We start from the raw sequence: 14,834 nt of genomic DNA, 5'->3' as shown, positions 1-14,834 counted from the left end.
AGATTCTTCTGAAATAATCCTATCATTTGATATCTGAATTTAGAGCAGCTGATACTTAGAGTTGGGAATGGCTTGCTGAAGGTCATATGCAAGATTTGTATTGAATTTTCAAATTAAAACTGTAAGTCTACAACATTAGTCATATACCGAATCACTTCTTAAGTAAAAGCTAGAGGAATCTGAACTCGAATTTTTAACTTGTCCCTGATTGAAAATGTTAAGTTTAAGTTAGAAGCCACATACATTTTATCATACAATTTCTTTAATAAGTATTTGAAATATTCCTTAATTGCGGATTAGAAAATAATCATCCTTGATATTGATGACTGAAGTCTGGCCCAAGCCTACTGTTTCTTTCCTGTGTAATGAGAAAATGATCTGGGATGAGCCAACACTATTCTAGCATTTTGTGATTCTCATGTAGACGTGGGCAGGGATTGGAAAAACATCAGTATTAATTCCATATACGTACACCACTAGTCCTAAATGACTGCACTGATTCTTGATCATTTAATCTTAAAGGGAATAGCCTTTAACTACCTAATAGTGAAAAAATGGTGACACTGGAAGCAAAAACATCACTTAACTGAGCTAATATTCAAGGAAGAGAATATGAACTCAGTTTTACTTTAACTATTTTAGAATTCCTAGTTAACACAGAGACTTAAATTCCGAAAGTTTTGAAATCTTGCCTAGGTAATCTTAATAAGTGTGCAGTGATATTTTTAAATGAAATTAAAAATAATTTAATATAATTTCTCCAAACATTCTTGCCAGACACAAAATAGCTCTCCTTTGCGTTCACTCAGTATTGGAACAGCCAAGTTGCTCATAGTGTTAGCCTGCTTATATATTTCCTTACATACCACCTTAACTGTTTTGAAAATTCACCGAAAGTATATGTTTAATAAATATGTCCTAGATATTTATGCTACTTTTCCTTCTTGAAAATTTCCAACCTAAAAGGATTCTTATATGTGACAAAATAGGTTGTTAATAACCCATTAGTCAAGACCTTGTGCAGACTTTGGAGTGCTTACCAATCTAAGGTCAGTGATAATTGGGATCATTCATGGCCAGATTAAAGTTCTTTATTCAGTTCTTTAATCAATATTTTCAGTACTTTATGAAATTCACATTTGACCCCAGAACAATATATTTATTTTGGCCATTGCATATTTTCTATCAGAATTAGTATCTCTGCTCTTTTATGAGCACCTAGCTTCCTCTACCTGGTGGTAGACCACTGAATAGAAAGGTTCCAGAAACGTGATATTTGTTTATTGTCCTTAATGAAAATAATTAGCCAATTAGCACAGTGCTAGGGCTAAAAAGAAATAGCACAAGTGAATTATGAAATTATAAGGATGTTTAAATGCTAGTTGATGGCATAATAGAAACTGGAGCATAGAGTGCAGTTTAGTGCATTAATTAGGCTATTACAGTGGGCCAGGCCTTGTGCAAGACTTGGTGACAAAATAGGGAATAAGACATGATCTCTAGTCCTCAAGAAATTCCATCTAGTTGTAGTGGTTCTGGTCTCTGAGAATCTGGTGAAAGCAATTAAATATCTATATTGTCACGAGGTTGGAGGTTCCCTTGAATCCCATCTAGAATCTTCAGGAGCTGATAAATGGGTATAGAATGATGACTACCAAATGGACTAGCTATAACTGAGACGAGAATGAATGACGTACAACCTGAGATTCAAGCAACTTTCAAATAATCTAAAACATTTTCTTTGAGGAATGATTTATCCATCTGTTGATCTATCTAGACATCTCTAATTATTATGCTTATACCCTATTTCCAGAGTTCACTTTCAAAAACACGGTTTTAATTATATCACCCTATGCTTAAAAACCTTCAGTGGCTCCCAATCGCCGGTAGCAGCAATTTGCGTCCTTTTTTCCTGTTAAGACAAGCGTGATAGATGATGAATGCTGTTCATCTGAGCAGCCCCATTCACATCCACTGCTGTGCCTAGAATTGTTTGCAAAGGCACGCCAGCTGTAACTCTGCCCCCCTTCTCTCCAGCTCGAGAAGGCATATCACAACACACGTGAGTGAGAATGACATTCTCATGTGCTCTAATATATTTCAAAAGTAAATCATTCCCAAACTCTGGGCTTTGCTGCTACTAATAAAGTACTTGCAGCATGCCTCAAAATTAATCAAAGTATAGATCAAGACAGCACAACTGAGATCTACATTCATTCATTGTTAAATCCATACTTCTTCGTGTAATATACAATACATTTTCCAGGCTACACTAGATTTCTGGGTCTGTTAATCCTGCTCTAATTCCCCAAACCACACCTGACATATACAGATATCCTTCCCAGATTTCTTAAAGATCTTGAAACACATTCTGCAATTATAAACATGCTCGCTTTTAATCTTTCTGACCAAAATATTCTCTGCCCACATCTATACTCGATGAACCCCCTGTTATCTTTAAGTGCAAACACAAATATCTTTTCCTCTAGGAAACGTCCCAGGTCTGACCTTAACCCTACCCTCTCCCAGCCACGCCTCAGGAAGGATCATGGACACTCTCCTGTGTTCCTGCACTACATTGTGTCATGAGTATTTGGTTTCTGTTTTTTCTCATTTTATCCTATGAGTTCCTCAAGGCCAAAAACCATGTTTTATTTCTTTGTGTTCCCAGAATCTAACATAATGCCTTACATAGACAATACGCTTAGGGAGTATTTGCTGAAAATGCTTCGACAAAGGTTGTGGGCAGAATTGATCTAGGCATCCTATTGATTGTGCTATGTTTTGTTAATTTTTATTAAAGAAAAAAATTCAATGTGCAAAGGTAAAAATATTTGGAGGGAAAAGGTACTGTTTCCTTTTGTGTAGTTGAGAGAATTATTTAAAAGTGTTTATCCTCATACCGACTTCCTCTGAAGTTTTCAGAGGCTGATTAGACAAGCCCTGTGCTTCCGTTTCTTCCTCCAGTCTTTAATGCCTAACTTTGAGGATTTCACTGTATGTTGCCACATCCTCCAGAGGGTGGAAAGGAGAAATGAGGCTAGAATTGCTGCTTTTCTACTTCTCAGCATCTCTGTTGAGATGAAACATTCAAGAGAGACAGAAATATTGACGCTGATACAATAGATTGCACAATATCTTCAGAGCTTTATATCCTCAGTATAGCTACCCCATACATCAAACCTCTTTATTCGTGAGCGTGTTTATAAAAGGGATCAGCACAAATGAACCTTGGTATTCTCTAAGGATAAATGTATTCTGATCAGAAATGAGAAGAATTTGGAAATCATTCGGTCACAAAGTTTCTGCTATTTTTCCTTTCTATTGTTAGGACACTGTGAAATACGAGCAGTGAGAGAAAGTGTCTCTCCATTCCCATTGTTACAGCAACACTGAAGTTAGGAGCAATGAGATGAGTATGTTATATAGTTCCTTGTACAAGGGATAAGCAGTAATCTTATAGGGTCTAATGTATAGTCAACATTCAGAATTTACACAGAATTTAGATGAGAGACAGACAGATACACAGACACACACAGGCTTATTGCCCACGGTTGCTATTTATTTACAACATTTGAAAGCTTTGTATTAGAAAGATGTCATCCATGTTGCCATGTTTTCCAAAGATACTGATTTAAAATAAGAATCTTGTCATGAAGAAGGCAGTCTCAAATTTGCTCTTTAATGACTGAAGGGGAAGCTGGTTTTACAGGCATCTAATAAACAGGAAACAAGTTCACAGTCACTTTATTTCATAGCTCCGGAAGCTACTTGGCATGTGCATGCGGTATATTGTATGTAGAGCACGGCTTGATTTTGTTTTCTTTGCACCTAGTGACATTACTGCATGAGTTTCTTATAACCATTGTGAATCTTCATGAGGTTATACTGGCTTTCCCTTTTACACTAAATGTATGTCTTTATCTTTTAGATTTCCATGTAGAAGAGGCACTGGATTGGCCTGGAGTATACTTGTTACCAGGCCAGGTTTCTGGGGTAGCTCTGGACCTTCAGAATAACCTGGTGATTTTCCACAGAGGTGACCATGTCTGGGATGGAAAGTAAGTAATATTTTTCCTTCGACCAGTAAATGAAAATAAAAACAACATGCATCACGGGGCGGCCGGGTGGCATAGTGGTTAAGTTCATGCGCTCTGCTTCCACAGCCTAGGGTTCGCCAGTTTTGGTTCGCAAGAGCGGACCTATGTATGGCTTATCAAGCCATGCTGTGGCAGACGTCTCACATATAAAATAGAGGAGGATAAGCACAGATGTTAGTTCAGGGCCAATCTTCCTTAGCGAAAAGAGGCAGCTTGGCAGTGGATGTTAGCTCAGGGCTAATCTTCCTTAAAAAAAAATAGCATGCATCACTTTTCATTAAACCAAGAAAAATGGTGAGAGAACTATCAAGGTTCTTTTTGAACTTGATTTTTATGGGCAAAACATAATTGTTCTCTTAACGTATGAGTGTGATAAGTACCAGAGGGGAAGTCTTGTGCATTTTAAAACGATTAAAATGGTTTCAGGAACTAGTTTATGGACAGAATGCAATAACAATCTGTGAGTCTGCCTACTTATCATTTTTCTCCCTCCTCCTCGAAGCTACCTCCACCTTCCTAAGGAGAATAATATAAAAGGCAGTTAAGACACTACATTGCTGAGACATTTCAAGACTTCAGAGAAAGTGCATTATGATAAACGATCAACTAGGAAAAGTTATTAGTTCACTACAATAAGGCACCTTGTTAGAATGGTACAGAACCATTCTAAGGCCATTGGACTCTCCTTTTCCGTCAGGCTGCTCCATGGCGGTGATAATGATGAGTGTCCTGGAGATTGTGGTAGGAACAGTTTGGCCACCCTATGTGTAGCAGTAGTCAGTACCTTGGCCTTCACATTTTCATATAGATTAATTTTGTTACTCATATTTGCTCTTTTCATGAGCACCAAAGTTAAGAATAACACTAGGACTCATAGTCTTGCTTTTTCCTCTGGTTTTCTCTTTACAACCTTTCATTCTATCTTCCATTTTCTTATAAAGATTTTTGGTAAAAATGTCTAACATTTATTGGGAGTTTACTGTGGGCCTGTCACTGTTCAAAATGGTTACATAAATTGCCTCACAGCAGTTAGGCACTATTATTGTCATCCTCACTCACAGTTTACAGATGAAGAAACCAAGAGAAGGTCAGTGTTTTGCCCCAAGTTTCACAGTTGGTAAGTGAGAAAGTCAGGCTTCAGTTTCTATCCATCTGACTCCAGAGCTGGCCCACGTATGCACTTTGGGATATTGCCTTTTAGAGGACTGTGAGCACATTCCCATGATGCTCTTCCTAAAAGCTTGCTCCAAAATTTAGCAGATTATCTTAATTCTCCTGAGTAATGAATATCCATTTTTCATTTGTTTTATCACAAATTTACATATGAAGGTAAATTTTCAAGTATCTTATAATTAAGTGTAACGAATCTCCTTTCAAGAGTACAGTTACAGGATCTCATTTGGAAAATTGGGGACCTATGTATATAATTCAGCTGTTATTTTCCTCCATTTTCAGAGATGTTGATCAAACTTACACTACACGTGCTCAGTCACTTATACATGTATGTAGTTTTCTTTGTGCAGTTGAAAATGGAATTCAATCCGCATTTCAAACTAGATTGGCAACTTCATTACTATTTAATTGTCTTTTCCAATTGTCACACTTGAAAATGGAATCTGAGAAAGATAACACTTCAGAGTTCAAAGCAAACAATTGAACTCAGCATTCCTCTTCATACATCTCTGTTACATCATCTGATTCATTATTGAGCATCTAATGGCATTTTAACAAGTGCTTTTAAAAGCAAACTATTACTATTCATTGTAGTATATTTTCTTCATTTTAATGAATATTGCTGTATTTTCTGGATGGATTTCTAGCCACATTTTACCAGAGGAGAAAATTGCAGCATCATTTTCTCCCATTGATACTGTTTCTGCTAGCTAAAACTAAATTGGACAAAGTCCAGTTTTCCATTTTAATGTGATATTCATTCCAAGTAAACAGCAGAGGCTGGAATCGTTTAATAGAAAAAGGGATCAGTAAAGGCCAGCTTGGGATAGGAAATGACACAAGACTATGAAACAAAAGCCACATAAGAATATTTTCTGTGACTTTTATGGCAGTCCTAGTTGAAGAACCGCTTTTTCCTGGCCTCTAGCTTTCATCTAGATAGCTAGTATTATGTGTACATAGCTTCCAGTTTCATTGCCAAAGCCCTGGTGTGTTACTCTGATAAATGACACCCACAAAGGAGTGTTGTTAAAAATGGAAGACTTATATGTTGAATCTAAAAAACAAAACAAATGAACAAACAAAACAAAACAGAAACAGACTCATAGATACAGAGAACCAACTGGTGGTCGCCAGAGGGGAGGGAGGTGGGGGTATGGGTAAAATAGGTGAAGGGAGTTAAGAGGCACAAACTTCCAGGTATAAAATAAATAAATTATGAGATGTGATATACAGCATAGGGAATATAGTCAATAATATTGTAATAAATTTGTATGGTGACAGATGGTTACTAGACTTCTCATGGTGATCATTTCGTAATGTATATAAATGTCAAATCACTATGTTGTACACCTGAAACTAGCATAATATTGTATGTGAGCTAAACTTCAATTTAAAAAAAGTAAGACTTCTTTAGAGCAGAAGTGCTAATATAACTCATTAAATCTGTTTCTTCTTTATCTTTATCTTTCAGATATAAGAATATTTTTATCTCTCTTTCCTTCTGCCTCTCTTGTGTTGCCTGTTGGCGATGTTGCATCCTTTGCAATCCGTGGTTGTGAGGAAATTCTCTTCTGGCACTCAGATCTCTGCTTTCAACCACTCTTTGCTTTATTATTCATGAAGAGAACTACAAGTGGATTACTCTGTTAGTTAATTTTTAGGCAAATAGATTCGGATTTGTGGGTTCTGTTCTTTGAATGGTCATGCATGACCATCCTTCCCACATGCATAAGTCACATATAAATAGACAAAGTAGATAGTTTTTCTTCTCCCTCATTAAATATCCAAAGATTCTACAAAGAAAAAGCATCTTCCTGTAGAATTTATGATGTGCTGGTGAAAGACAATGGAAATTAAAGTTTGAGTGGAAATTGCATTCTTGTTGCAACTGTTTAATTGCAACAAAGTTTAATAACATGCAAATTGCATATTTTATAAAATTGCAAAGTTTAATATCATGTATACATGGGAGAACCCCAGGAAAACTGAGTAACTTGCCAGAATGGCCAAAACCACCACCTTAAATACCATCTTCAGCTAAAGACAGGGGATGTTGGGGGTAGTGGTTTGGGACTTTAGAGGGAGGAAGGCAATTTACATGGAGATGGAAATGCAGATGTTTGATAAATAAGTGTTTGCTGATCCATCTATAGACAATGTGACCTGAGAGACAGAACTTTGATAAAAATGGGCTTGCTATCATACCTCATTTGTATTATACTATAGCTATTTTATGGTATTACCTCCTTCCTGGAACAGGCCTTCTGTCTTCAATTCTTTTAGGCAGTTAGGGAGACAGTCGAAGTTTCTTTCAGAGTCTTTGTCCTTAAAAATAATCAAGCCAAAGAGACTCTTTTTGGGGTGGCAAGTTCTGATCCCCTACACTACCACTATTTGGATGGAGTAGTGAGAAATCATATATTAATTTTCCTTGGAATCTTTCCCATCCTGATATCTCTTGTATTCACATAATTGTAGGTTCCCTAAGGCCAGAGCTTGCTCTGAATCAAATCTAAGGACCCTGAAGCCCCTGGTTCTTAGGAGGTGATCACTCTTTAAGCATCAGAAAGTTCTTGGAGTTAATAATAATCCCTAATTAATTCTCAGTAGCCAAAGCTCTTTTGATATCATCAAATCAACTGCCTTTAATGAGTACTATTCTCTTCTTTCCTTCCTGATAGCCCTGATCAGCCCTTACTCTTCTACTTAACCACGCTAAGTAAGCATGAAAACCAAAATAATAATAGTAATAAACCACTTAGCCTCCTGAAAGATGATTGTCACTCCCTTTCTCAATTTGATTTCCATTTTCCTTGCTGTCTGCCCCTTACTTCAGTATGGCCACTTTAAGAAGCTTCTTCTCTCTGAAATAGGAAATGCCTATTACCAGCAGGGTGTAATGAAACTTAAAGAGCCTTTTGTCTGCCCTGGTGTTAGGGCAGCCTGTCAGCTAGAGCTCTTTAAAGTCTAAATGCCCCCCAGCAGGGGCTCAGTAGCTCCTGCCTCAGTAACAGCTGTTCCTGGGTCTCTATCTTAAAATCAGAGCTATCAGGTAGGAAGGAAGAGAATAGCACTTATTAAAGGCAGTTGATTTGATGATATCAAAAGAGCTTTGACTACTGAGAATTAATTAGGGATTATTATTAACTCAGGCCACTATCAAAGACCTGCTTCTTGGCCATTCTTTTTTTAATCTCAGCTGTGGTTGAGGTTCTACTCTGCAGGACTCACATCACAAACCCACTTAACTAAACCATGGGTTTTACCCCTGATTTTTAGATGTTAAAAGTTGTTTCCTGTATGTCAATTATCATTTCTTCACATGGAGTTGGAAGGGATCTTGGAAGTCACTGTCACTTGGGATTCTTTCTGTTACCAAAAAGAGAGAAAACGCAAAATGAACTGGCTTAAGAAAAGAGGTCTTTTAGTAGTTAGTATAAGTGAAAACTTCAAGTGTATGGTAGCCCAAATGACATCACCAGGATCCACTTCTCAATCTATTTTCTCCTGGTTGGCTCCATTCCTAGGGCTTGATTGATCCCCCTCCTGCCTTGCAGCTTCAGAATCACATTGTCACACTTGTCTCACAGAAAAGATAGTCTATGTCCCTGATAGCTCAACAGAAAATCCTGACATTGAGTCTTTTAGCATTCTTTGGTCTGACTTAGGTCCTGTCTCCTCCATCCCTGAACCAGTCATTGTGAGCAGAGGAATTAAATCCACTCTTTGGCTTAGTGTAAGTTTTTTGTTCTGTCCGTGGAATGTTAGAGTGGAGTTGACATCATCCAAAGCAAATGGGCTGAGAGCAAGGCTTAGAATGTTGGTTCAACTAAAGAAAAATTGAAGTTCCCTTAGCACAACATAGGGCAGTAGACATTGGGCACCCAGAATAGCAAATGTCCACCAGAGAGCTCATCTCCAACCTCCCACCCAATGCAAACTTCTCTTTCTTTACAAAATCTTCCACAGGAGCCTGCCCGGTGGGGCAGTGGTTAAGTTCGCACATTCCTCTTCGGCAGCCCAGGGTTCGCCAGTTTGGATTCCGGGTACAGACATGGCATCACTTGGCAAGCCATGCTGTGGCAGGTATCCCACATATAAAGTAGAGGAAGATGGACAGGATGTTAGCTCAGGGCCAGTCTTCCTCAGCAAAAAGAGGAGGATTGGCAGATGTTAGCTGAGGGCTGATCTTCCTCAAAAAAAATTTTTAAAAAAAATCTTCCACAGTCATCCAATGCTTGAACTCTTTCCGTGCCAAGAAATTCCCTAGATATGAGACATACTTTCTAATTATGGGACTCATCTAGAAGTTATAAAGTTCTTAATTATGTTAAACTCAAATCTGAGTCCTATAACTCCAGCTTCATGACAGCCTAATGCAGGATGAATTCATTCCCATTTATCCATGTCAATTATTTGCATATTTGAAGAAACTGTTATCTTCTCCAGACCAAATATCCCCCAGGCCCTCAACCAATCTTCATGCTGACATGATTCTTTCATCTGAAGGTGCTCTGGTTTCTCAGCTCTTTAAAGTGTTTGGTTGAGAAGTGGCCACAGCACCTAATGTATTATCTGACCAGCAATGCAGTTACTGTACTTGATGTGTATTCTAGGTATCTGTCAACATAAAAAGGTTGTATTCACTTTTCTTCAACAGCCTTGTGTTGAATTTATAATCTACTAAGATCTCCAAATGTATTTCGTAAAATTGTGCTCAAGTTTTTACCGGAAATTTGTACTTATGCAGTGTTTTTAAAACATTGAATTCAGGATTTTATTCCAATAACATTTCACTTCATTAGATTTAGCCTTTCTTCAATTTACAGACATTATTTTATTCTTAATTAAGCAGAGAATATGCTGTCCTTCCCAGCCACGTCTTAAGTCTGTTTGGTGAGCATGCCTTTCATATCTTCATAAATGTTTATAAAATTTTAGTAGTTGAATAGTTGGTTTAGCAAGTTTTGTTCTTAAAGATGTGGTCTTCTGGGAACCTTGTCCCACCTACTCGCCAAAGAGCTCACAAACTGTCTCTTCATCAATGCTGTATGGAATTTTGCCAAGATCTCTTGTTTCAGAAACCTGTCTGCTTCCTAACTTCCAGAAAAATCAGTTTCAGAGTTGCCTCACTAATTTTCGAGAGTCTCAGTTAAGATATCAGCTCGAGGTTCTGCTTCTACATCTGCAACTTCTTTCATACCTTAAGAGTTAATTGGGCCTGGAAAACAGAACTCAAGGTGACTGAGTGGCACCTTAGTACCTTCATATCTGAGACAACATTGTAAGGAGTTCTAGAAAAAGAATGTTGCCATATTCTACCTTTCTCTCTCCTGTTGCCATTTGCCGTTTTACTTGAGCCATTTTCTTCCAGTTTTCTGTTACTTTCTCTAATTTTTCTTGGTTATCTGACTATTTTTCCATCTCGTCTACATATCCAAGTAAATTTGATAACTGGCAAAGAGATTCTCCAGTCTAGTGAGGTCAGTCTTTGTAAGAGAAAACCACATTTTCAAAGACAGGAGACCTGGGTTTGAATCTTGGTTACCATTTCCTAGCTTTGAGACCTGCATCAAGACATTTGAACTCTCTAACTCTCAGTACCCTAGTCCAAAAAATGAGGGCTTTAATAAGTGCCTCATTCTGTTGAGTAACAAAAGGCACTTTGTTAAGTGACTTGTCCCCAGGGGCCTCGGGGACCGAACAGAGCCGGTTGTGTCATACCTGGTTCTTTGTTCTTTTCATCCCTATTTGTGATGTCTCTGATGCTAGGTCTATCAGGGCCGTAAATAGTCATGCTGGTTTCTTTGGCTGCCCACCTCTTTTCCTCCTCACAGGGATTTTTTGGAATGTGTATATATATTCAGAAGTGTTTTCAACATAGTATTAAATTATATCCCATTTAAAGTCTCTGGCCTTTGTATGATATGTCTTTGCTTTCCTAACATTGAGGATACATGTCCACTTATTTTCTCACTTGAAAACCTATGGTTCCTTCTCCAGCTTCTTAATTTGTATAATTAGAGAATTATATTTTACTTCTCTCTTCAGTTGCTGTTATTTATTTTGCATTCCCTTAATTTTGATTGATGGCCCAGAAGTTTATTTTCTCCTTACTCTAGTTCTTTTTGTTTGTGTGAGTATAGCAAAGCGTTTCTTCTCAGCCTTATCTAAACTGTTTGATTAGCTGCTAATGTGCAAAATCATTAATGGGGCATTCAAACTGCTAAAATAAAGAACTGATGAATTCCGGCCCACAGGCTGCTGTTCAGCCTTTTCGGCTGAGTGCTTTTTCAGAGAAGCAAACAAAAATCAGTAGAGCTCCAGGCACTGTGTGAAATGTGCAGGGGATTATTATATCCTGTAAAAAGTTAAATGTGGTTGAAATAAAGACCTCTCCACAGCGTAAAATGTGGGGTAGCTGCTTTAGAACGCTGCATAGACAGTTTGCTATAGCAACGATGTATCCAGCTCTGTAATCTGACATCCATTTGTGAACTGTTCAAGGGTTACCTTTCTTTGAATTACAAGAGAGTTTATAAACTACTTTATTTCCCAGATTTAATGTGTGTCTGTATGTGATTTTCCCATTTAAGAAAAAGACATCAATTTCTTTTATTACTTGCTGTGTGTAACTACCAGTGGCCAGCTGTTCATTGCCTGAAGCTCCAGCTATCCCAAGTGGAAGGATTAGGACTGGGTCCACCAATCAATTGAATGATCGAATATCCCTTGATGCTGTCAGTTTAAACATATAGATGTCTATTAAAGGGTATCACAAAAGATTTTCAGTGAAATAGTTGGGCCTATTTTGTTGTAGTTAATTCCGTTTAAAGCTATAATCTTCCAAAGAATTCTATTATTTTATTATTTGTTATTTATGTTATTGAAGTAAATTAATATGTTTAAATAATGCTAATATAAGTAGAGTGTCATCTTTGGTTTTTGTTTTTTTATGTTTTGTTTACTTTGTGTTATTTTTTTCTTGTTTTGAGAGGTGGTGGTTAAATGAACAGATTCTCTATAATCATTAAATTCAAGAACTTGCCTAATCACTGAGATCCTTAATGGATACAGACGAAGTGTAGGAATACTATGAATAATAATCATAAAGCTGTAAACATAGGAAAAGTTGCTGATCTTAAGCATCAAATAAAATGCCCTCTGTACACACTAATGACATGAGGGTAATTTGTGATAGCAAAAAACCCTTAAAAAAACCAAAATTATTGGTTGTTACATTGTAATAAGATACTGAGAGAGAGAGAGAGCTTGATAAGTTGAGAGATCTGATATTTTCTAAGTATCCAATTTTTTATTGTAAAAATCTGATTTATTCACTCTGTAGCTTATTTAGTTTTGTTACGTATTTTCCTTTTTGTTCCTTCAGTTTCTATTTCACAATTTACTGTAATACCACCAAAAGGTGGATAATAAAATAAAAGAGGATGATGCTCAAATTAGTTTTTTTTACTATTTATTACCACCACTAGAAACTTGACATTTCTAAATTGTAAGTATAGACACCCACACACAAATTGTGTTTGTGACAGTAAAGCATCAGCTGCTTGATGCATTTTTTTCTACATTTGTGGGCAGTGCAGAACAGTACCATTGATAAAGGATGTTTTTCCCTTACCTGCTCATCAGCTGCAACATTTTCATTCGACCTGACTGGCGTAAGGACTGAGGGTCTGGCTTGTTTATATTTCTTCCTTAAGGGAGCTTGTTTTCTTGGAAGCCAAGTCCAACATTTCAGGTCCTTGACCCTGAACTTTCATGGCTGCCAGTGAGTAATTTAAGTTAGAGTTTACATTTTGAAATATTCCAATATCTGGAGAAATAAGCTGAAGCTATAAAAAACATGCTTTAAGTTTATAGGAGTTCAATGTATGCTTCTGGTGCGGTGGATGGGTTCGCCTTTCTACTTTCTCCCCATCAATAAGTCATAAGAATGTATTTCCTAAAATAGTCGGACCAGAGATTTAGGGCTGATGGAGATTATTTAAGTGAATGACAAGACAAACCAAAGGGGCAATTATCTTACAGAATTACTCCAACCCATTTCTTGGGGAAATCATGAGCAAGTAAATATGCCAGGCTTCCTGTATGGTTTGTCATTTTGCAAATAAGAGGAGATGTGGAGTTAGGTGTGCTGAGGTCTGATAGGCTCCAGTTTTATCAGGATATATGATTGGACTGCCACTAGCATTAGCTGTCAATGGTGAATCAGAACACTATCTACATATGAAGTGGAAAGCACTTGGTAAGTGATGAGGATTTAGTAACTTTCCATATTACTAACTCCTAGGTAGGGGTGGAGTAGAGAAGTAATGTACTAGTATATTCCATGCCCAAGCAAATAAACTGCAAGAATAAATGAAAATTTTAGGAAATACAAAAGGGAAAGGGAAATCTAAATCTGATCAGTGGATTATATTAACATCAACATCCTGAATATAATATTGTACTATAATTGTGCAAAGTGCTATCAGTGAGGAAACTGGGTAAAGTGTACATGGAATCTCTTCATGTTATTTCTTGCAACTGCATGTGAATCTACAATTATCTCAAAATTTCAACTGAAAAAAAAGGGAAAACAGATTTTAACTCCTTACGGTCAAGGAAAGCATTATTCTCACATTATTTAGATTGCCATTACAAAGCACTGAAATGTTTCTGAATAATGAGGAATATAAGACTTAAGCCTTAAAAGAGATCATAAATGAAGCAACTTCATCCTGTTTCACATGAATGTAGAACTTTTAGCATACTATGAGCCTTAGACATGCTGGACTTATGTTAGCCAATATCGCAGACAAGTTAGAAAAAAAATAGAGACCATTCATGGTTGATTCCAATACTCTGTCTTCTAGAAGAATAGTTATGTTTTTAGTATAGAAATTCATATTGAAATAGAGTTTCAGATACAGGGCAAACTGTGGCGTTTCATAGTATTAAGAAAGAGTTACTTCATCTTTGCCCTTTACTCTGATTTAATAACACCTTGTATATTCTTACATTGTTTCTATGCAATAAAATTTCACATTTCAATTTAATAATCATCCCATGAATGTCATAAAATCTGCTTTGTTAGTGACGTTACTTCCATTTCATAAACTTATGTATTTTGTTTCTAGGTACTGCTGTGTGGTTTTAACTACACATAATGGCATATGTAAAGTATTACTTAAGTTTTAGCTTACAAGCTGAATCAATATTTTGTATTCAATTGAGTGCATCATTAATAAGAACTACTTCAGGGACTTATTGTTATCTTTCAGGAAAAATATACCCCGAAGACTGTAAAGTCAAGAAGCTCAAGTAATTGTGTGATATATATTTTTAATGGCAAGAAAATGTAATTTTGAAATCTTTTTTCTCCTAGTGGTACTCTACATAAGTTCCATAAAAATATCAACCAATTAATCAATAAGTGTATGACAGATTTGAGCAATCTGTCGCCTTTCTAGATTGCAAATATATCTCCATAAATATTTAATGTTATTCAGATTCTTCTTTTGCTTATACGGTTGAACTACAAAATATTAATAGATT

The 14,834-nt window shown here is 36.7% G+C and overlaps 1 protein-coding gene across 51 annotated transcripts in view; it reads left to right on the top strand.

Moving 5' to 3' along the window:
- The window catches only part of PAM (peptidylglycine alpha-amidating monooxygenase), a 274,367-nt gene that overhangs the window by 235,275 nt on the left and 24,258 nt on the right, over nt 1–14,834 (top strand). For all 51 annotated transcript variants that reach the window (NM_001081767.1, XM_070232839.1, XM_070232848.1 and 48 more), the window contains 1 exon segment: nt 3,932–4,061. In NM_001081767.1, coding sequence (NP_001075236.1) covers nt 3,932–4,061 — 130 coding nt within the window.

This window comes from Equus caballus, chromosome 14, assembly GCF_041296265.1.
Source record: "Equus caballus isolate H_3958 breed thoroughbred chromosome 14, TB-T2T, whole genome shotgun sequence".
Lineage (NCBI taxonomy): Eukaryota > Metazoa > Chordata > Mammalia > Perissodactyla > Equidae > Equus > Equus caballus.
The sequence above is the reverse complement of the archived record's forward strand: the minus strand, read 5'-3'. Positions and strand labels throughout refer to the sequence as shown.